Below are 23,611 nucleotides of genomic sequence, written 5' to 3' on the forward strand. Positions count from 1 at the left end.
TATGCATTTTAAAACAATATTATGCATTATTCACAACACATAGTCCTTGTCCATGCAGGTAGTTTTCTTTTTCTCTCAGTACGCCTTATAGGTTCACTTTCTTCAGGAATATTGCAGTTGACATCAGAAGTAGGAAAATGTCCTTCATCAAATGAAGCTTCTCCAAAATCATATCTGTCCTTGTTTCAGTATTCCTGGTTTCTTAATTCTGACTAAAGATCCAGGCTGAAAGTGTACTTCTCTTGCACCACGTTTTCTGTCCGTATAAGCCTTGCATTTAGCATATTTGATGTTTCACAATGTCAGCAGTAGATGATTTTGTAGGCACAGTATTTTGTGGAAGTTTGATGTCTGCAACATGTAACTTAGTGTGCATCTGTCTGAAATGTAGTAATTCAGCTGGAGATGATTGGGTTGTTGTATGGCACATTGCTCTGTAGTTATGTAGGAACTCTGTTGTAAATACTTTCCAAGATTTCCCAGTAAGATTTGCTGTCTGTAGTGCTTCTTTCAGACTTCTGTTGAATTGCTCGATTTCTCCATTTGCTTGTGGGTAATACACCGAACATTTCCTATGCACAATATTCCTCTCTCAGAAAGGATTCAAACTCATATGAGACAAACTGTGGTCAATTGTCTGATATTAACTCCTTTGGATTACCTTCTCTGCTGAAGACTGTAGACAGAAATGTTATTACTGTAGCTGATGTTATATGAGAAACAAATGCAATTTCAGGCCATTTACTGTAATAGTCTATCAAGGTTATAGCAAATCTACACCTATAGGAGCATCTGCAAAAGGACTGACAATATCAATAGCAAGTTTTTTCCATACTGAATTAGGAAATGGTACTGGTTTGACATCTGGTCTCAAATTTTAGACACTGGCTGTGTGGCAGGCACTGATGCTGTAGTAATGAGATCGTCAACCAATTGTAGGTTTAATGCAGCAAAGAAATCCCATCCTCGTCTCCATTTGTTATGTTTTGGTTAGCCGCGGATGAGTAGAATATAGCAGTGCTTTATTAGCAGGCTCTCATGCAGCCATTACACAAGAGTAAGCTTTCACTTTTAAGCTGAAGGAAGTATGCACAGTATGTCTCAACACAGTGACATCTATAGGCCATTTGTATAAACACCACAAGGGGTTCGGCTGAATCCAAAATAGTGGATTTGGTGCATCCCTTCTGAATAGAAAGATGAGTAACAAAAAGTCTCAATAACAATAAATGTGTAGCCTTACAGAGCATTTGTTTTGAAAACTGGAGTCAGAAGAAGAAGGCAAATAATTAAAAAAAAAACTATATAAAAAGTAAATAATGAAGTTCAGTAGTAAACCACTTTAAACACAAACTTTTTTTTTTTTTTTACTTGAGGGCAATTTGTTCATTAGTTTTTTCATTAAGTGATCCAACTAGATATATTCTTATGGAAAATGAAATGTCCCTTCATAGGAGGACTGGACAGTGTTTTTCTCCATAGCTCAGATGGCTGCTTAGGATGCTGGGATCTGTAGTTTAATTGCTGGAGCAGCTACTGAGAATGAATCCCTATCTTATCACTATGCAGGGGTGTAGCTGCAGAAGAAGGGGGGGCAGGAGGTATAGGGGTCCCATGAATCTCTAATTTGCATTTATGCAATTTCAATAAATGTTGATAAAACAAGTCAACCTCTAGACATTTTGGGGGCCTGAAAATGAACTCGCTGTGGGGCCCAGTAATATGTACTGTCACTATGTCAGCCTCTCTCTTGGATGAGCAATCACACATCTTGCAATGTGTTTGCCTGAAAGATCAATATGATTTAGGACTGAATGGAATTGGAGTTGCCATGGTTTTATCACAACGGGAAGCAGAACTTGTTCTCCGGTTAAATGCACTGGGATGACATGCTGTGTTCCTTTGATTTAGAACCCACATCACAAATCCAGAAATCGTATTACCCAATTGAGCTGGTTCATACTCCGTATTTGTCTCCTTTTCTGCAAAGCAAAATTGCTCGAGCAAATTGGTATCCATTCCCACCTATTTATTGCAATAAGACATTTTGTGGCTCTTTGACTACAAATCGCTGCTAGTTTGGCTGCCAAAGAAACACAAATTGCCTTTGAATCAATGCATATAAAATATTTGCATTCTCCTAATGTTCGATTCCCACAATTTATATTAGTCACGTTTTGTAAAAATTGATTTTGATGAAAGCCAGTGGCTATTCCATTCCTGGCTTGTCTTGCTCTATCTCTGCTGAGAAATGCCCACTTCCCATATATCTCTAGTTTTTGTCAGTTTTTACCCTCTCCTATCTGCCACCTTGTATTTTCCATGCTGCCTTCGCATAACTCCCAACATTTTACAAATAGAAAGAGGGACAAAAAGATTTGCAAAAAAATGATATTGCCTATTTTTGTGGCCACATTCCATAATTACCATGTTCATTTTACAAAATTTAGCAGGTTATGAAAGTTTGAACACATTTCTGTGGTTTTTCTGTGTTATTACAGTTCTGATAGTGAAGATGAATTGACATTTAAAGGGGTTGTTCATCTTTGAGTTAACTTTGAGTATGACGTAGAGTGTGAAATTCTCAGAAAATTTGCAATTGGTTATATTTCTTTTTTTATTTCGCTTTTTATTCAGCAGCTCTCCAGTTTGCAACGTCAGCAATCCAAGGATTCAAATTACCCTAGCAACCATGCATTGATTGGAATAAGAGACTGGAATATGATAGGCGAGAGCCTAAATTGCTCTAACTGCAATAACAATAAATGTGTAACCTTACAGAGCATTTGTTTTTAGATGGGGTCAGTGATTCCCATTTGAAAGTTGGAAACAGAAGAAGCCAAATCATTCAAAAACTATATAAAAAAAATGAACAATTGAAAAGATGCTTAGAATGGGTCATTCTATAACATACTAAAAGTTAACTTAAAGGTGAACCACATTTTTTTTTTTTAATAAAGAAAGTAAAATTGTGGATGAGAGTTTGGTTGAGGTTTTTTTTTTTTTTTTTGAAATTATGAGAAAAAAATAGTTTTAGTTAATAACCCCCTAAAAGTTAATTTAAAATTGAGCAACCCCTTTAAACATTGTACATTGTAAATGAATAACGCCCACTGTTTCACATAACTGCTGCTCTGGAGTTCAAACCAGGGCATGTTTTATAGATTCCCCTGTCTAAACAGAGCACTTCACTCTATTGATTGATTGACTTGTGCTGATAACAGGACTATATCTGCTCAGCCTGGAAGTTCTCTGAGACTCACCCTGGAATAGTTCTTCTGTTCTTCATTTGTGCGAGCTCCTGATTATATTCTCCTCGCTGCGTTACAGTGCTTGTGCTTTTAGGTTGTTCTGAATATATACTAGATATTCTGGCAGTGTGATTGATAAAGGACATGAAAGCTATCTGTGCATCACATCTGTTCTTTGAAGCTCAGAATGTTGTGTTCCTTCCATTACTACACTGAATGAAACCATGGATATTCTGTTGAAATTACACATTTGTCACAACAGTAGCAGATAATACATTTATGAATTCTTTTGCATATCATAGTTAACATTTTTCATGTGTTAACTATGATAAGGTTTATAATTGTAATGTATTTTAATGTTTGCAATAAATAATGGTACTATAAGCTGAACTATTACAGTCTGTAAATTTTGATCAGTTATTATTTTTTTTAATATTATTTCAGAATAGTACAATACTTGCCCAGTGTCTTGGGCAAGTCACTCAAATTTGCTTTTATACTGTCAACTAGGGATGCACCGAATCCAGGATTCGGTTCAGGATTTGGCCAGGATTCTGACTTTTTCAGCAGGATTCGGCCGAATCCTTGTGCCTGGCTGAACCGAATCCGTATCCTAATTTGCATATGTAAATTAGGGGCGGTAGGGAAATCACGTGACTTTTCATCACAAAAAAAAAAGATTTCCCACTTTCCTGCCCCCAATTTGCATATGTAAATTCGGATTGGGTTCTGTATTTGGCCGAAAAATTTGTATCATGCACTAAACAATACGCAAACCTTAAAAAAAATTGGTTTGTTTTTTTGGACAATAACTAGCGAAAAAAAATCTGAAAACCTCTATAGAAATTTGTATGTTGGTAAATAGGCCCCTTAATGTGCTAATTTGTCGTGTGCCAAATGACCAGAAATTTCAAGGGAACTGGCCCTTCATTGTCGGGCTTGGGCCCCCAGGTCCCACCAGAGAACCTGACCTCTTCAGCAAATTGTTGTAAGTTTGATACAGGCCTATGGTGGGGTGATAAAAGGTACTGATACAAGGAGACCCTGTTGTACTCTGGCAGGCCAGTCCAAGCCTGGGCCCTTTTTCATTTCTGGAGTTGCTGATAACTATGGAAAATAAATTATCCACTTGAGGATCATATAGGATTGCAGTATGGCCAGCCTAAACTGCCTCCCATTGGATTCATATACGCACTAATGCTTAGGCCAGACTTCCCATCCATATCAGTATAGGGCCACCTTAAGTAAATCCATAGCTGATCACAAGTAGTAAGTACTGATTGGAATACTTGGTGAAGTTCTTAATCCTTTCTCCCTCACACTTTCTGCTGTAGTAGATGCCTTTCCTTCCAGTTCATGTAGTGTCTTCTCTGCTAGCGCCAGTGATCATTCCACTAAATTTATTATTTTATAAGTAGTTCATTTGCATTTTCAAAAAGCCTCCCGCTTGCTTTATTACGATCAATACATTCTTGGTGACATCGTGTTTTGCAGTAAACATAAACATTCCGTAAATGGAGTTTGCCCTTGCCGGTACTTATAATGTATTTTAAAGTAAAGGAAAGATAGGTTTATAGATTTATGCCCTTGGATAAGCTATTACAAGTATGCATTACTGGATGCCTTCCCAGGATATATTTAGAGCTGATGAGAATGTGTGGGGAGGAGACATTCACATGCAAAATGCAAAATCATCTTATAGACACGGCATTGCTTTCTTCTGTGCAACACTATAAGATCCTCTCGATTGATCAGGTCACCAAACGAGCAGATCTTTCCCCTGATATGCCTACCAAAAGATAGGTGATAATCGGGCTAATCCAATTATTTGGCCGTAGGGCATACCAGCCGACAGGATGAGGACCGCATCAATTAGGGTGGCCATACACGGGCTGATTTAAGATGCCGATTCTGGTCCTTTAGATCGATTTGGTAGCTTATCTGCACGTGTATAGGGCCCTCTGACAGGCCTCTCTGATCAATATTTGGCCAAAAATAGATTTTTCTGTCACATTGATGCGGTCCTCACTCTTTTCATATCCCCTTCATTGTAAAGCAATTTTTTTCCCTACCACAATATCGCTCTCCCAAGGAATGCCTGTCAGAGGGAAGATTTGTGAAGTTTGGTGACTTAGACAAATGAGTAAATTACAGTGTATGGCCATCTTTAGCCAATGTGGTCCTCACTCGGGTGGGAAAAATCAAACCTGCCCAATCAAGATATAGATCTGGGAAGCCCGTCGGAGGGCCCCATACACTGGCAGATAAGTTGCTGAATTGGATGCCAAACAAGCCCCTAGGGCCCAACCATCGGATCACAATGTGGAGAAAACAGGCAGTCAGATCAAGGACTTCAGCAACCAACCGATGTGGTCCTCATTCCAACAGGATTAATCTGTCGTAGGGTTGCCAACTTTTGCTTGCTGGAGACTGGGCAGGGAGTGGGGCCGTGATGTGGAGAGGACGGGGCATATGTCAATCATGGAGAATCCTGACAGGTTTTCCTAATTTGACTAGGAAATTTTGACCCGGGCAGCCCTTCAAAATACCAGGCTGTCTGGGTCAAAACCGGTCAGGTGGCAACCATAATCCGTCGGCAGCTTATATCTGCCTATGTATAGGGGCCAGGTCCGGACTGAGAATTAATAGAGGCCCTGGCATGTCAGGTACACAGAGGCCCAATCAGCCCACACAGAGGCCCAAACAGCCCCCACCAGTCCACTAAATACTGACTTTCTATGGCACCTTATAGTAGGGATGCACTGAATCCAGGATTCGGTCTTTTTCAGCAGGATTCGGATTTGTCTGAATCCTTCTGCCCGGCTGAACGAATCCTAATTTGCATATACAAATTAGTGGTGGGAGGGAAATCACATGACTTTTTTTGTCACAATTTAGGAAGTAAAACATTTTTGCCCTTTCCACCCCTAATTTGCATATGCAAATTAGAATTTGGTTCGGTATTCGGCTGAATCTTTCGAGAAGGATTCGGGGGTTCGGCCGAATCCAAAATAGTGGATTCGGTGCATCCCTACCTTATAGCAGCCCCTCTGGCATTTCCCAGAACCCACAGATTGCCAGTCCGTGTCAGACGGGGGCTTTAAGACTACAACTACCAGCATCCAACAAACAGACAAATCTACCAGGAAATGCTGTTAGATCTAACTAAATATTGATATAAGGGTATGTATGGGTGAGCAATTTGAGGAGTAGGATCCTGTTTGGGGGGTTGTTAGGAAATACTCCGAACATGTCTATTGAAACGTAATACATATTCTAATTTGTTGCAGATGGCTACATGTTATGCTGCAAAAATTTCAGGATATTTATAATCCAGGCCACATATGGAGTTAGTTTTCACTCATATTAGCTGACTATTAATCTGTGTTTGGGCACCAATAGCTGTGCAATCTGTTGCAAGTAGGAGTATATTGCTCAGCATGGGCAAGGGATTCAAGTGCAATCTGGCCATCTGATTGTGACCAAATTGCACATGATTCAGTCACTTGGCAACTGGTTCTAGTGCTGTAACAACAACTAAAAACCTCTGCCATACTCTTATGTCAGTTCATTAACATGATATTAGAGAATTGACACCTTAATTACATCATTAGGCTGCAAAACTTTCGTGCTATCCAATCAGTTTCTTGCATGATGAGCTTGATGCTTGTTTGTTGTTTGTCACAAATGCCCCTATAGAGTAGGTGATGTTTATTTACCCTTTGGGCACAAACATTGTCTGCTACTTTCAGTAGTTAAATGGCTGAAAGTGCCAGCACTAATACAACAGTGTCTACTAAGCTGGAGCGACTTGAGGCAAATTCTTATAAATAAAGGGAACATCCAGGCCTTACAAGCAGTCACAGTATTTATAGGGGCCATTCTTACAAATCTATGGCCATCCAACAGGCGTCCCCGATCGATATCTGGCTGAAAGTCGGGCAGTGTAAAAAATCCAGTTGGATCGCGGCCGCATCTGTTTGTTGACGCGGTCCTGTGATCCAACCACCTGTATGGCCTCCAATCTGATCGTTGGGCCCTAGGGCCCACGAATGGATTAGCCCGATATCGCCCACCTCAACGTAGGCATAACGGGAACCAAAACCAAAGCTTTACAATTTATGTATTTGTGGTTGCTGAGCTTCTGAAAACTGGAAAGCTTTTTCTGCTGGAAGTGGAAGGCTAATAATAATTACTGTTATGATTATTTGTTGACATATGTACGCAGCGCATTACATTCACATCTGTTACTGCCCCAGTGGAACTCACAGTCTCTATCACATTTATACAGTATGCTGAATTTAATCAGAAGCCAACTAATCTACATATTTTTTTTTTACCCATAAAGTGGATCACCGCACCAGAGGCCACCCCTTTAGACTAGAAGAAAAGAACTTTCATTTGAAGCAACGTAGGGGGTTCTTCACAGTCAGGACAGTGAGGTTGTGGAATGCACTGCCAGGTGATGTTGTGATGGCTGATTCAGTTAATGCCTTTAAGAATGGCTTGGATGATTTTTTGGACAGACATAATATCAAAGGCTATTGTGATACTAAGCTCTATAGTTAGTATAGGTATGTGTATATAGAATTTAATTAAAAGTAGGGAGGGGTGTGTGTATGGATGCTGGGTTTTCATTTGGAGGGGTTGAACTTGATGGACTTGATGGTCTTTTTTTCAACCCAATTTAACTATGTAACTATATATATTTTTGGTATGTAGGAGGAAACTGGAGAGAACATAAAAAAAACTCATTATAGAGAGTGCCAAGGCCAAAGTGGTACTCAGGACACCATTTCAAACACCATCATAATAATGAAGAAAGGTCCCTTGCTATTGTCCCTTTCCTATTAGCACCACAAATATATAACCTCTATACAGTTTGCCACTGTTAACATCAAGGCTAATTGCATGAGGATGGGTTTCACAGGGGATCAACCTGCTGGTGCACACACAGACTGATATTAGCTCCATACTTCAGCATTCTCAGCCTGGAATTTTGCTCTGTGTGCATTAATGGGCTGATCCCTTGCCTGACAGCACACACACATTCAGGTAGTGGTAGTCAGCAGGTTGACTTTTCTCTGCTGGTGCATCTTTGCCATTGGCGGAACTGATCCCTGTATCGTATTTTTTTTATTACTGTAATGAGATTCTTCTATGTCTTCCTGGATATCCAAGAAATACCCTTTCTGCAGCATTCTGAATCAGTGAGGAATGTTTTTAGGATAACACTTTTTGCTAGTGATCTTTAAATTTACTTGGCTTGTACAAATATGAGAAAGGGATATATAATTTTTTTTAATTAAAAAAAATTCCCTCCACACACCATTACCCCTCCACCTACCTATTTTTAAATTGTGTTTTTTCTTAATGGTGTCTATCTCTTAGATTATTGTCTCTTCGATTATTGTCTACAGGAATCCTCCTTTTTCTATTCTATTAATTTTTAAATTGAAAATCAATAAAATAATTAAATTCCAAAAAAAAAACCCAACAAAAAAATCATTTTTCCTTCTTACACATTTTCTCTTTTTCCTGACACATACATAGTATAAAGGGGGGAGATACAGGGTGGGGTAGGGAAGGGGTTGGGTTCTTGTTCCCTGTATTAATCTTAAAATACATACATTAATTTCCAACATTTAGCATCTTATTTGAGTGTTTCCTTTCGGGCTTGGGGCTAGGTCTATAGTGGGTGTGCTCCTTTTAGCAAAAGTCTGTTCATTGAGGATGGAGAAAGGGATATTTTAAGGTCCTTTTTTCCCCCTTTAAATTTCAATGTTCCTATAAGATCTCCAGAATCTCAGCTGCTTCTCATTGTAATTCTGTGGGCCTTGTGATCACTTAAGCTTTTATGAGATCTGTGAACAACTGTACAATAACTGGCAGCTTGGTTAATGCTGCCGGCTCCTTCCCCCTCTTTCGTCTAATTACACTAATTTTCTTCCTATGTCCTCTATACATTATGACTGAGCCTGGCGCCTGATTGGTGGCAGATAAATCTGCCTTTGCAGCTTGTCCCAAAAATAAACTGGCTCTGTATAACCTTTTATCGCAATGGTGGGAACTCTAATAAACAAACTCCTTGGGGAGACAATGTTCAACGTCACAACAAATTGTGTCATGGCAGAGCTGCCTTTGTCCCCAGCAATTCTGTTCAAGTTTTTAGGTTTATTTACCTTCAAGATGTGATGTTTACAACATTGCATTCCGCAAGGTTAATGGCTTCAACATCTTGTTATCATCCGAGTGTTAATGTTCCGGAATAACAGCACTGGCGATGTTCTGTCCTGCTTTGTTAATGTTGTTTTTTTTTCTTTAAGGTTTCGTATTTGTCCTTGGACAGAGAATATCATTGACAGGCTTGAGAGTTCAAATCAGCAATGTAGATTTAATTTAAATAAGGGCATATTCAAATAATAGTTTCATTCTTAAAAGCAAAGCCCAGCAATCCTCAAAGCACTCAAAATGCATCTGCATAGTTTTTACCCCTTGATTTTGTAGTTAAATACCTTTACAATAATCCTAAACAAATCATCTCCATTATTGGCTAGCCAGGGTCAGACTGGGTGAGTGAGGCTTTCCGGGGCTGCTACCTCAGGGGCACCCTCACCCCCTCTGTGACCCCCGTCACCCACTGCCAGCCCTGATACTTGATTTTACCACGATCAGGGGAGAAAAGTCAGCGGGGAGCAACAGCGGAGGGCAAGCGGGGATCAGGTCTGGGTTGGTGGGGTCCACCACCGGGTTTTTTCCTGGTGTCCCACCAGCCAAGTCCGACCCTGTTGGCTAGACATTTAAGAGAGTCCGGCTAGGCATCTATAATTGGAGTATGTCTCTTCCACTATCATATCCCTATATGTTGAAGGGAGCAAGAAACCCTAAGCTGAAAGCTTGTGTCCAACCATCTCCCACATAGCAACAGCAATAAAGAACCCTAGCTAATTGGGTCCCAGGCACATTTCCCTTATGTATATCATTACCAAGCATCTATGGAATCTACATGTCACTATGGACATATTTTTGGGGACAGGTCTCCTGGCCATGAAACTGGCATTTACTGTACGTTGATTAAAGAATCAGTAACATCAATTTAAAAAAAAATTGTTAGTATAGAACGAAAAAAAAACACAAAGACATATTAAATTTAAAAAAAAATTGATGTTACTGATGTTAAGGAGAAATAAAGCTTAACTAAGAAGAAGTAAGACATAGGACAGAAATGTTGTACATTATGTTTTAGGCTTCTATATCAGGCCAAGGCAACTACAACTCTTTTTTTAAAAGATATTTTTATTGAATTTTCGTACATGTACAACATAAATCATAATAAGACAAACAAAAAAAAAAAAGGAGAAGAAAAGGAAAGAAGAAGAAAAGAAAGAGAGCAGAGGAGGTGAGAGGTGGTCCATCCTGGCAACATTTCAGAATTACAATGAGAAACAGGCCTTTAAAACACATTCGGGCTATTTGTATTAGAGTTCAATACCCAAACCATCCAAATTGCTATAAATTTGTCTGTACACCCTCTGGACATATAAACCGCTTTATAATACAGAAGCGCATTGTTAACTAAGGCTTTCCACTCCTCCATCGTAGTCTATTCCACCGGAGGACAATTAAAAAGCCTGAATCATTACTACTATAGAGATGCTAAACATTTAGGCTCGTTCAATAAGTTCAGTTTATAAAATATGGCATTTCTAACCATATTCATTTTTAGGGTTTAGACCTCCTTTAAGTTTGTGTTATTCCAGGTACTTTTTGTAATGAAGCTTTGCTGTTTTACGCATTTGTATATGACCTTGTATAAATAAGGTACACAAATCAGTCTGACCCTGCTTGAAACAATATATTTCAAATACGTCACTGTTTCTGGGGGTCTGCATTTAGACACCAGCAATTACAATTTAGTTAGCTGGCATTGTGATATTAGACTTGATTTATGTCCTCCATACTTTTACTAAGTGTCGCAAGTCTCATCTGTCCTTTACTATGTGTATCTCTATTATTTCTGTTCTCTTACCTTACTTCTGATCTTTTCTAACTTCACAAATCATTTAGTATTCCTGTTTACTCTTTTAAAGATGCTGATTTAAAGGATAAGTCATATGAGTCCTGGTTTATCACCTTTCTTTTCATGCCACATGTATTGGTACAATTGCCATGGAACTTTGGAACTTTTAGCAATAAAGTATGTCTTTATTTTTTTTTTTGGCAGAAATTTTATGAATAAGCACCAGAAGCCAGTGCTAACAGGCCAACGGTTTAAAACCAGAAAGAGGGGTAAGTGTTCAATACTGTTATTAGACTCTTTAATCAAAATAATGGCTCACCAGATGGGTCCTGAGATATTGTTAGACATGGCTAGATTTGATTAACCTGGCTAAACAAGTATTTACATAGGATCCATAATCCCATGCTTCAGATAAGCAAGTGAGATTGCCTTTCCAATGAATATGGGCTATCTTCTGTAAATCTGTCTGGCTGTGAAGGACTATTAACTAGATATAAAAAAACAAAAAAACAACTATTAAGGTCAGGGCACACAGGCAGATTCAGGGAGATTAGTCGCCGGCTAAAATGTAAATCGCCGTCGGGATGGCACTCGGCGCAATTTGTTTCCTGAAGTCGCCCGAGGTTGCCTCACGAGGAAACTTTGAGCGATTTCGGAAAATGAATCAAGCCGAGTGACATCCCTCGGCAATTTACATTTTTGCCGACGGGAAGGCAGTTCAGGGAGATTTGTCGCCGAGCAACTAATCTTCCCAAATCTGCCTGTGTGCCCTGACCCTTAATAGTTCACTAATGTATTTCCTCTTTCAGTCAATTAAAAATGCTTACAACAACCTACTCCTGGAGTATATATCAGACCAACAGCCAGTAAAATGGGAGTATATTGCCTTCTACTTCCTTCCACAACACAAATTAGAAAAATCAGACAGAACATTTAACTCTATGGCAGCCATGTACTGGAATCTAGCATACTGTGTTACTTAATACTACATTTACATTTAGTATTTATTACATTGTGGGGAAACAGCATGTCATGTGTGAACAAGTGACTACAAAAAGGATCTTTGAATTTCGAGGGGTTCAGTCTGCATTAGATATATAGTATAATTTAACTCCAACCAAAATATAGAAAATATAAAGGCAGCCATATGAACTTCAGATGTGATCTGCAAAGACACAAGTCTTTAGGAGGCATTGCATTGCATAGATAAAGTCATTTACAGTTTGGTTGCACTGGATATTTCTTGTTTGGGGAGGGCAAATCTCTACCAGTTCATAAGTGCCAGAAAGTTTCTGCACTGATTGTCAACACAACTTTCTGCACATGAAAACATGTCATTTCCAGCACCCAGAGATCTCCAAATATCCCTGTCACACACAGTACCTCTTGGAAAGGGGTTGCAAAATATTCTCTGTTATATGCCATACACAAAAAATAAAGAAAGAAAAATAAATATATATATATATATTTATCCAGAACCAAAGCGAGCACTGTTTGCTAAATAAAAATACTTTTATTGGACTAATAAGACCTGAGAGTGCTCGCTTTGGTTCTGGATATTTATGATGCTTTTTTTGCTGATGGCACCCAGGCAAATAACACAGCGGATTACGAGTTGTGCCGGCTCTTCACGGAATATAATATTTTAAGTTAATATTTTACGTTTTCCTTATTATACACTGTTGTTTTGTGATCCCACCTATATAATATGCAAAATACAACATATATATATATATATATATATATATATATATATATATATATATATATATATATATATATATATATATAGTCAACTACAAGAGGTCCTCTGCACTCAACCCATTATCAATATATTTAAGACAGCGACATTTTGTGCATACTGCTACTAAAAAATGCCTTACCCTTTAAACAACACAGGGATTGTTTGTCCATATATTGCAATATATTTAAGCTGGCCAACTACGTCAAAGTCATCCCATATCTGGCCAGTCCTACGCTTAATTTTCATCTGATTCATTAAGAATTCTATTGCTTCATTATACATTTTACAAAGGGACTAAGTTTTACCTGCAACTTACTAGCTGCTTTCAAAGTAAAACTCCCAAACTTGGCTGCCCTTATATTAGACACCAGTGGGATCACCTGACTATAGCTGGGAAGGGTGGGAGCTACAACATGGAGCTGGTCACTGCTCCTGTATAACTATAACAAACAAGGGAAAGTTGTGCTCACCACTATTTTTTAAAACCATTAGGCGGGGGTGCAATGAGGGTGTGACCACAAAATACATATAGTCAACTACAAGAGTCCTCTGCACTCAACCCATTATCAATATATTTAAGACAGCGACATTTTGTGCATACTGCTACTAAAAAATGCCTTACCCTTTAAACAACACAGGGATTGTTTGTCCATATATTGCAATATATTTAAGCTGGCCAACTACGTCAAAGTCATCCCATATCTGGCCAGTCCTACGCTTAATTTTCATCTGATTCATTAAGAATTCTATTGCTTCATTATACATTTTACAAAGGGACTAAGTTTTACCTGCAACTTACTAGCTGCTTTCAAAGTAAAACTCCCAAACTTGGCTGCCCTTATATTAGACACCAGTGGGATCACCTGACTATAGCTGGGAAGGGTGGGAGCTACAACATGGAGCTGGTCACTGCTCCTGTATAACTATAACAAACAAGGGAAAGTTGTGCTCACCACTATTTTTTAAAACCATTAGGCGGGGGTGCAATGAGGGTGTGACCACAAAATACATATAGTCAACTACAAGAGTCCTCTGCACTCAACCCATTATCAATATATTTAAGACAGCGACATTTTGTGCATACTGCTACTAAAAAATGCCTTACCCTTTAAACAACACAGGGATTGTTTGTCCATATATTGCAATATATTTAAGCTGGCCAACTACGTCAAAGTCATCCCATATCTGGCCAGTCCTACGCTTAATTTTCATCTGATTCATTAAGAATTCTATTGCTTCATTATACATTTTACAAAGGGACTAAGTTTTACCTGCAACTTACTAGCTGCTTTCAAAGTAAAACTCCCAAACTATATGTATTTTGTGGTCACACCCTCATTGCACCCCCGCCTAATGGTTTTAAAAAATAGTGGTGAGCACAACTTTCCCTTGTTTGTTATAGTTATACAGGAGCAGTGACCAGCTCCATGTTGTAGCTCCCACCCTTCCCAGCTATAGTCAGGTGATCCCACTGGTGTCTAATAAAAGGGCAGCCAAGTTTGGGAGTTTTACTTTGAAAGCAGCAAGTAAGTTGCAGGTAAAACTTAGTCCCTTTGTAAAATGTATAATGAAGCAATAGAATTCTTAATGAATCAGATGAAAATTAAGCGTAGGACTGGCCAGATATGGGATGACTTTGACGTAGTTGGCCAGCTTAAATATATTGCAATATATGGACAAACAATCCCTGTGTTGTTTAAAGGGTAAGGCATTTTTTAGTAGCAGTATGCACAAAATGTCGCTGTCTTAATTATATTGATAATGGGTTGAGTGCAGAGGACCTCTTGTAGTTGACTATGGTGAACGACCGATTTCAGTGCAGTCCTACCAATCCATCAAATTATCGTGCAGTTAGTGGGATTCCAACGATCGTACATCTTATGATTTTTCGGCCGACACCTGTCAGAAAATTGATCGGCCAAGTTTAAAAATCTTTATCGGTCCAAGTGCAATCTATCTATGTTTGCAGGGCCAAGCAGGCAGCTACCCTTAGTTTTGCTGGCAATATCGCCTGAAATGGTCTTTTTAGTAAATGGACACGTTGTACATTTAATTGATCATTTCAAGATAATCGTAGTCTCACAATAACGTTTGGATCTTTTAAAAATCTTTACATCTATGGCCAGCTTTAGACTTTTTAAAGTCCAGATAGGGGAATTGGGTAGAGGCTCTGGCCTAGCCACTCGCCAGTGAAATAGTCAAAAATAAATGGAAAGCCGATACCTTGCTACAAACGGGTGAATCCCAAACTTTATTCCATGGTGCTCACAACACTTCAATGTTCAAACATTTCGGGACCGCATGGCCCTTCCTCAGTGACCACTGAGGAAGGGCCATGCGGTCCCGAAACATTTGAACATTGTATCTTATTTGTCTCCAAGTCATATTAAAAGCTCATTTTAAATCTCATGCTATGAAATAAAACAATCACAGATAACATTTTAGTGTAGGACTTTTTCACTAAAATGAAAGGGCTAGAATGCTTTTGCACTTCATTAAAGGGGTCCTGTCATCGGAAAACATGTTTTTTTCAAAATGCATCAGTTAATAGTGATACTCTATCAGAATTCTGCACTGAAATCCATTTCTCAAAAGAGCAAACAGATTTTTTTATATTCAATTTTGAAATCTGACCTGGGGCTAGACATTTTGTCAATTTCCCAGCTGCCCCTGGTCATGTGACTTGAGAGAAATGCTTTCTGGCAGGCAGCTCCTTCTCAATGTAACTGAATGTGTCTCAGTGGGACATGGGTTTTTACTATTGAGTGTTGTTCTTAGATCTACCAGGCAGCTGTTATCTTGTGTTAGGGAGCTGTTATCTGGTTACCTTCCCATTGTTCTGTTGTTAGGCTGCTGGGAGGGGGGTGATATCACTCTAACTTGCAGTACAGCAGTAAAGAGTGATTGAAGTTTATCAGAGCACAAGTCACATGACTTGGGGCAGCTGGGAAATTGACAATATGTCTAGACCCATGTCAGATTTCAAAACTGAATGTAAGAAAATCTGTTTGCTCTTTTGAGAAATGGATTTCAGTGCAGAATTCTGCTTAAGCAGCATTATTAACTGATTCATTTTGAAAAAAATGTTTTTTCCCGTGACAGTATCCCTTTAAGTACTGCACAATGCAGACAGGGTTAGTTTATAATTGAGATTGATTGCACTGAGATTGATATAAAATCCCTATATGGCCAGCTTTACTGTCTGAGATCTGTTATAAACAAGCTTTGCACTGCAGTTTCTATGTTCACTCCTTTCTAAAGAACTGATACAAAAGAATAACATTTATGTTTCTTCCTCCTATTTACCTGCCACAGATGAAAAAGAGAAATTTGAGCCTACAGTATTTAGGGATACCATTATTCTGGGCCTCAATGAAGCAGGGAACGATTTGGAAGCAGTAGCAAAATTTCTTGATACAACAGGATCACGACTTGATTACCGCCGTTATGCTGAAACCCTGTTTGATATCCTGATCGCCGGAAGCATGCTGGGTAATCTCTTCCTCAACTCTCTGGAATACATTATTTCTTTAGTTTGAATCACACTTTAATAGACCTAAGTCTGTTGCATAGCAAACATTTATAGGAACATTCTAAGCAACTTAATTTATGGCCAATGTATATTAATCAAATATAGTTTTAAAAGTATCTGTAATTATTTGTAAAATATTCCCACATTACTTTTCCCTCTTAAAGGGACACTATACCCTATTTTTGAGAAGTGTGGTTTCTACAGGGTAAGAATAGTTGCACTGGCATCAAATCCAAGTATCTCTCAGCAGAGTAGCAGTTACAGAGCTTCTGGCTAGCCTGTGAGTGAGACAATGGCTGCTTAGACAAAGGTAACTTTTAAAAGTGTAAATATATTCATGGTTTTTCACAAATTATTATTTTTTCTTTTCTTACACCTATGCTAGTTTATGTTTCTTTTTTTGGGATCACTCAGTTTATTGCCTGTGAAATCACAGTCTAAGCTATGATACCCACTGCAGAGTCATTACTTGCAATTGCACCTAGCTGTCCTCTGCACTGATTTAATGGCAAGGTGCTAGAAGCATCTCTCGTAAGAGAGTAAATCGTTGTAGCCTTACACTTACACTATCTTGATTTACAGCAAAGCACATATCAGGAGGGGATTGGAGTAAAATGGGTTTTCTCTTTCTCTCCACGCTTAGAGTGAGTTCAATTTAATGTCCCTTTCACAGCTAGAGACTACTGTCCTATATTGCTGGAAAATCCATTGCGGAAAACTCTGGCTACCAAAGGTCATTATTAAATAGATGTGTAGAACGAAGGGGTCGTAAATATGGCAGGCATATAACATATTCAGCAAATCAGCACAATGACCATGTTCCAGCGATGAAAAGAATAGAACACTTTAGAAACACTGCTAAAGGAATTGAGGGGAAAATGGATTTCATTCCCTTTCCTATATATTGGGCTAGTGCCACCGATTCTTCCTTGGACTAAAATCATTTTGATTAGGGATGCACCGAATCCAGGATTCGGCCGAATCCTTGGGGCAAATTCACTAAGAATCGAAGTTGCGCCAGGCGCAACTTCGCCACACTTCGCCGCGCTTCGCCAGGCGTATTTTCGCCAGCGCTCCGCAAATTCACTAAAATCCGAAGTTGCGCACAGGGGTAGCGTAAGGTTGCGAAGTTGCGCTAGCGTTGATTCGCTAAGTAAAGCGAAGTTACGCTAGCGAAGGCTAATTTGCATACGGCGCCAAATTCAAATTTCAATGGAGGAATACGTATCAGCACTACAAATGGCTAGAAAACCTTCAAATCAGCAAATAAAAATTTTATTTTGCCCTAGACATGTGCCCACTGTCTAGGTAAGTTGCCATGAGTCAGGAAATGTAGGGGGGAAGGAGGGGAGCCCCAAAAAATTTTTCGATCTTTTTCAGCCTATCACCCATAATGTAGAAAACACGCCAGCGTTTTTTGGGACTTAGAAAAAATTTTGACTTTTTTTGAAACAATCCCTATCTCTACTCTATTGCGCTTCGCCAGGTCTGAGGTGGCGAAAGAAGTCTAGCGTAAAAGGTAGCGTTCAGTACACTGCGCAAGTTAGTGAATTTGCGTAGTTACGTCGCTAGTGAAAATTCGCCAGGCGTAAGGATGCGAAGTAACACTAGCGAAACTACGCCAGCGTTCGTTAGTGAATTTGCGCAGTAACAAAAATGCCAAACGCTAGCGAATTAACGCTAGCGTTCGGCGCTTCGGCGCTTAGTGAATTTGCATATGTAAATTAGGGGCAGGTAGGGAAATCACGTGACTTTGTCACAAATGAAGAATTTTTTTCCACTTTTTCATTCCTACCCCTAATTTGCAAATGCAAATTAGGGTTCGGTATTCGGCCGAATCTTTCACGAAGGATTCGGCCGAATCCCAAATAGTGGATTCGGCGCATCCCTAATTTTGATCGGGTGATGGTGGGAGGCTTGGGGAACTAAGACCAATTTTTTATTTATTTATTTTTACAACAAATACGATGGAAGTATTACAGGAAGCTGCTATTTCTTCTGCCATGTCTCCTGGGGTTATTATACACAAACTTGCCACTGTATTTATCCTGCAATGCATTCAAAGGGTACATACAGGGAACACACTCTGTATCGTATATGTATATATTTATATCAATATATCCATATCATAACTATCACAGTTTTATATGCTTAGTTAGAAATCTTTTTGTTCTTTTAAGCTCCCGGAGGAAGCCGTATTGATGATGGAGACAAAGCCAAGCAGACCAATCACTGTGTGTTTTCAGCTGAAGAGGACTATGAGACCATGCGAAATTATGCTCAGGTATGCGAGAAACATGGCGTTTATGCTAGACTCTGTTACATCACAAGAGTTCAGTAATGAAAAGGGATATAAAGCGAGGTTATGCATGATTTGCACCAGTTGGCTGTATATACAGTATATAAAGATGTTTTATAGTGAGACAACAGCATGATTGTTTCATTAAAAGGGTTTTTACGCTTATTTATTATTACATTTTCCCGAAAATTTGCTTTGCAGGAAAAAAAATCAGATTTTCAAGATTTTTTTTTGATTTTTCACACTATTTTTTCGGATTTTTCGCCTGAAAACTTTGGGGTATTGCACAAAACCCAGCGCACATTAAAAAATCATTGGGACTTATCCCATTGATTTATATGCCGGATTTTCTAATACTGATTTTTCCATCCTCTGGGGTTAAAAAGTTCCGAAAAATTCGTGATTTTTTTTAAGTCTGATTTTATATAAAAAAAAAAATTCGGGATTTTTGCATCCGGAGTTTAGTAAATAACCCCCTAGTATCTGTGGTACAAATTGACAATGGTATATATGAATGCTTATTAAGCTGGCCATAGATGATGAGATTTTTAAAAGATCAGATCCTGATCGTGAGACCACGATCTTCTCAGAACGATCGTACGAATTTACCATCAACTAAAAAGCCTAATTTGCCAGGAAAACAAAGGGGAGCTGCCTGCTTGGTCCTGCAAACATAGATAGATTGTAGTGGGACCGACAAAGATTTTTTGACCTGGCTGATCAATTTCCTGACAGATGTCGGCCGAAAAATCGTAAGATGTATGATCGTTCGAATCCCACTAACTGCACGATAATTTCTAAGGATTGGTCGGGCTTCCCTAAAATCGTCATTCAGCAATCAATCGTCGCGTCTATGGGGAGCTATAGTAGAATGTGTGTTATTTGATCTTTTTATTTGTCCTTTTTAGCCCATGACAGCTCTGTTCTTGAACAGAGATAGATATAATGTAGCACCCTGTAAGGTCCTCCTAAGATGCTGGAGGCTGAGCAGCAAAGTAGTTCCCCTGCCCAACCACAACATGCAGATCGGCTGCAATTGAAATGCTGAAAGCAGATGTCAAATAGCTGGGTGGAGCTAATAAATCCCCCCCCCCCAAACCTTACATTTTTACAGGTGTATAATAAATTCACATGTTCCAAGTCTTGTAGAATGTTACTTTATACAAGTAGGGGCTATACATTTTTTCCCATTTTTTTTAGGTTTTCAGGAAATTGATCAGAAGATACAAGTATTTGGAAAAAGCTTTTGAAGATGAAATAAAAAAGGTACTCTATATTTGCATCTTTTTTTTTTTTTTAGCATAATTGCATTATAGTTTGTAGGACACTTGGGCAACCCTTTCACCATTCCATTAAAGTTATATTGATGAAGGAAAGTGTTGGATCAGCAAAGCAGATATTGGCCACATTAATGCACACAGTAGCATATTTACAAGGAAATGAATGAAACCGATGGGCAAACCTAAATTCCTACAAAAGAGGGGGTTAATCAGTGCACATTCCCTGGTCCCTTGTTTTTTAGTGATATAGCAGGGATCCCCAAACTTTTTTACTTGAGCCACATTTAAATGTAAAAAGAGTTGGGGAGCAACACAAACATGAAAAGAGTTCCTGGGGATGCCAAATAAGGGCAATTAAGGGCAATTATTGTCTGTTTGATTGCCCCTGGTAGCCTATATGCGGCTCTGTTTGGCAGTATACCTGTTTTTTTATGCAAGCAAACTTGCCTCTAATTATTCTCAATTCAATGGTAGGCTGGCACAGAAACTGGACTTCACTCCAAAATATGATGCAAATAAAAAAATGTATTACACAAAAAGGAACATCTCAGAGGGTGGCCTTGTGCATTTCGTGCCTTGTGGGCTACAATGTTCCTTTTTGTGTAATACATTTTTTTTATCTGCATCATATTTTGGAGTGAAGTCCAGTTTCTGTCCCAGCCTACCATTGAATTGAGAATGTATGACATTACCTCCCCAAGCTGAAGGTATGGGGCTTGAGCACATGGACCCCTTGTTAGCATTGGTAAGTGTATCTTACTGCTTTCAATCCTGGATATTTTTCTTTCCTTTCCCCCCCTACCCCCTTTTTGCCCTCTCATCATTATGTTTGCACATTGTTACTCATTCTAACAGATTTCTTGTTCTCTCATAGCTCCTCCTTTTTCTAAAAGCATTTTCAGAATCAGAGCAAACAAAGTTGGCTGTGCTCACAGGAATTTTATTAGCCAGCGGATCTCTCCCATCCATCATCCTAACAAGCCTCTTCAGTGAGAACATAGTGAAAGAAGGTATCGCATTCAGTTATTCCTTTTATCATGTAGCAGCAGTTTCCAACCATGCATTCTTTTAAGGAGTTTTTAGGGCTTATTTACCACAGCAGCTCTGCCTGCAAAGTGCACTAATCCAGGGCAGCTCCACTTGTCTTTTATCCAGCAATTCAGTTTTCTTACCCAAAATTTTCAACATAATTGTGTTTGTGCAAAAAAAACACCATTCTGATTTGATTTCTTAGTGCATGTGCAGAAAATGTACATTTTAAGAAGAAGCATTTTATACTGTTGTACCTGTATTAAAAATAAAAAAGAAAGTTAGCTGAACTGGATTATGGTTAATGAAAGACTAACCAGTATACTTATAGATAAACATGAGAAATTCAAAGAAATTTGGGAACCGTGGTATAGATAGATATTCCTTCCCGTCTACAGGAACCCCTTCGATCCTCTTGTAATAATAATATAACATTATATGCTAGTGTTTATTTTGTCACACTTTGTACTATTTCAGATGTGGTATAGCTAATACTTAATAGTCATACTTTAGGTACTTCAACTGTAAGCCCATAGATTTATTCTATATTGATGAATTTAAGAGATCTCGCAGAAACCACCCTAGAGCATGCAATGCTCAATACCAAGTTTTGTTTTTATAAAACACAATATGCCATCAAAAGTAACTTTTGGTTTATTCTACTTATTTCTTTAATCGGCCCTCTCACCACCAAATTGAGACCGGACCGATTCGATCTTTGTTCTCTTCGCTCTTTCTTCACTCCTCTTCTCTACGCAAATATTTGATGTTATTACATAAATGTTATAACTACTTTTTTCTCCCAATATGTCAAAACTCAAATAAAAACTATTGAAAGAAGAAAAAAAAGAAAGTTGCCTTTTCACATTTGCAATTTTCTTTGATAAGCAATTATATCATTACTCAATCCAGTTATTCACTATCACATGCCACAAGGTTATTGTGCAACAATAATGGCAAGTTCAGACATTGCTGCTGATCATTTCTATCGCCGGCAACAATTCCGGATACATTCTGTGATGTATTACACATCAAATGGCTAAAGCGGCCGGCATTGTGGCTGCTTCTAGTAAGAGATTTAATCGAATGTGAATGTAAAAGAAGCACATTGCAGTGTATAAGAGGATATCAATGCTTACATTAGTATTATCATGGTTTAGAAAGGCTACGAAATGACATTGATCATTCAAGGGTTCATATAATAGAGTTCACTACTGTACTCCATGCTGTCCTGTTATGTAGGATTTCTATAGCTTATGAGTGGGTGGCATTGTATTGTGATACTCATGAGATACTTTGTCATGAGTGGGCTGTAATGAGAAATACTGCCCTTAACAGTAACCTGAAACAAATCTAACCTATAGTTTGAGCTGTGTAGTTGGGAATTTTTCATACCATACAAAACTCAATAAGAGGGATGCTAGTAACTATCCCATCTTTGCTGAGAAGAATAGAGAGATTTCACCTCCATCACTTCATTAACTGCATGTAAGTAACCCACCTACTAAGGCTGTAAGCTCTGCAGGACGTTTCATCTATGTTACTTACTTTTGTTGCTACTTTTATTTATTCCTTGTGTGCTCTGCCATGCAAAGGAGATGTTATTCTTGTGTGTCAGCAACTGTTAGAAGTCAGAATTCTATATGGGACAGGGTCTACTGTACTATATATACTGCAGACCCTGTGGTTTGGGTCCCCCCATGACTGTGGTGTTGGCTGTGTTGTAGAAACACCACTCTGCTTATTTAATTCATCAAAACACCTCTCCTAATATTAAAGGACCAAACAGAGATCGAAGCCTCTTAAAGGTGGCCATACACGTAACAATTACAATCTTTCCTGCATTGTTCCTTTTAATTACAAATGTTAAGAACTGAATTGTTGAAAAAAACTAGGTGGACACAATAGAATTCTACCTCTACCTCTATCTGATGATTCAGCAGTATCCCCTGGCTGATGTTGGTGCCGATCAAAATTTTCCATCTTGGCTGAACAACCAGCCGACTGATATCCAAGTCTTTTGCCGATATCGGTCATCTTGTCTCCCGTCATACGTAAAAAAAAAATCCTACCATACTATGGGTGCATGTATGGCCACCCTAACTGGCACTTAAGCCTTGCAAATCTTTCACTTTATCTGAAAAAACAATAACGACATCTTTCTTGCCCCTTTATAAGTGTAGACATAGTTTATCACAACATTAATTTAAAATGCATAGTACCCAATTGTACAGTAAAGGAGGAATGAGTCCTCTTCAAATGCAATATCCAATGGATCCGATCCTATGTGAGGCTGACACAGAGGAGTATACCAAATATCCAACAAGCTATACACTTCTGCATGCATAGCACATATTTATCCTTTTAATAAAAAATAATTATTGTAAGCTCTACTGAGCAGAGCCATCTTTACCTACTGTATGGGTCAATATTTGTATGTAATCTATATGTTTGAT

General features: G+C 38.7%; 1 protein-coding gene across 3 annotated transcripts in view; it reads left to right on the forward strand.

Annotated features, from left to right (window-relative positions):
* The window catches only part of LOC108718876 (basic leucine zipper and W2 domain-containing protein 2), a 114,252-nt gene that overhangs the window by 76,971 nt on the left and 13,670 nt on the right, over positions 1 to 23,611 (forward strand). For 2 of the 3 annotated variants that reach the window (XM_041565940.1, XM_041565941.1), the window contains 5 exons: positions 11,476 to 11,540; positions 16,331 to 16,507; positions 18,728 to 18,831; positions 20,047 to 20,112; positions 21,001 to 21,136. In XM_041565940.1, coding sequence (XP_041421874.1) covers positions 11,476 to 11,540; positions 16,331 to 16,507; positions 18,728 to 18,831; positions 20,047 to 20,112; positions 21,001 to 21,136 — 548 coding nt within the window. Of the gene's footprint in view, positions 1 to 7,674; positions 7,714 to 11,475; positions 11,541 to 16,330; positions 16,508 to 18,727; positions 18,832 to 20,046; positions 20,113 to 21,000; positions 21,137 to 23,611 lie in introns of those variants that run through there. The other variant, XM_041565942.1, reaches the window with a different exon arrangement.

The sequence above is a fragment of the Xenopus laevis genome, chromosome 6L, assembly GCF_017654675.1.
Source record: "Xenopus laevis strain J_2021 chromosome 6L, Xenopus_laevis_v10.1, whole genome shotgun sequence".
Classification (NCBI taxonomy): domain Eukaryota; kingdom Metazoa; phylum Chordata; class Amphibia; order Anura; family Pipidae; genus Xenopus; species Xenopus laevis.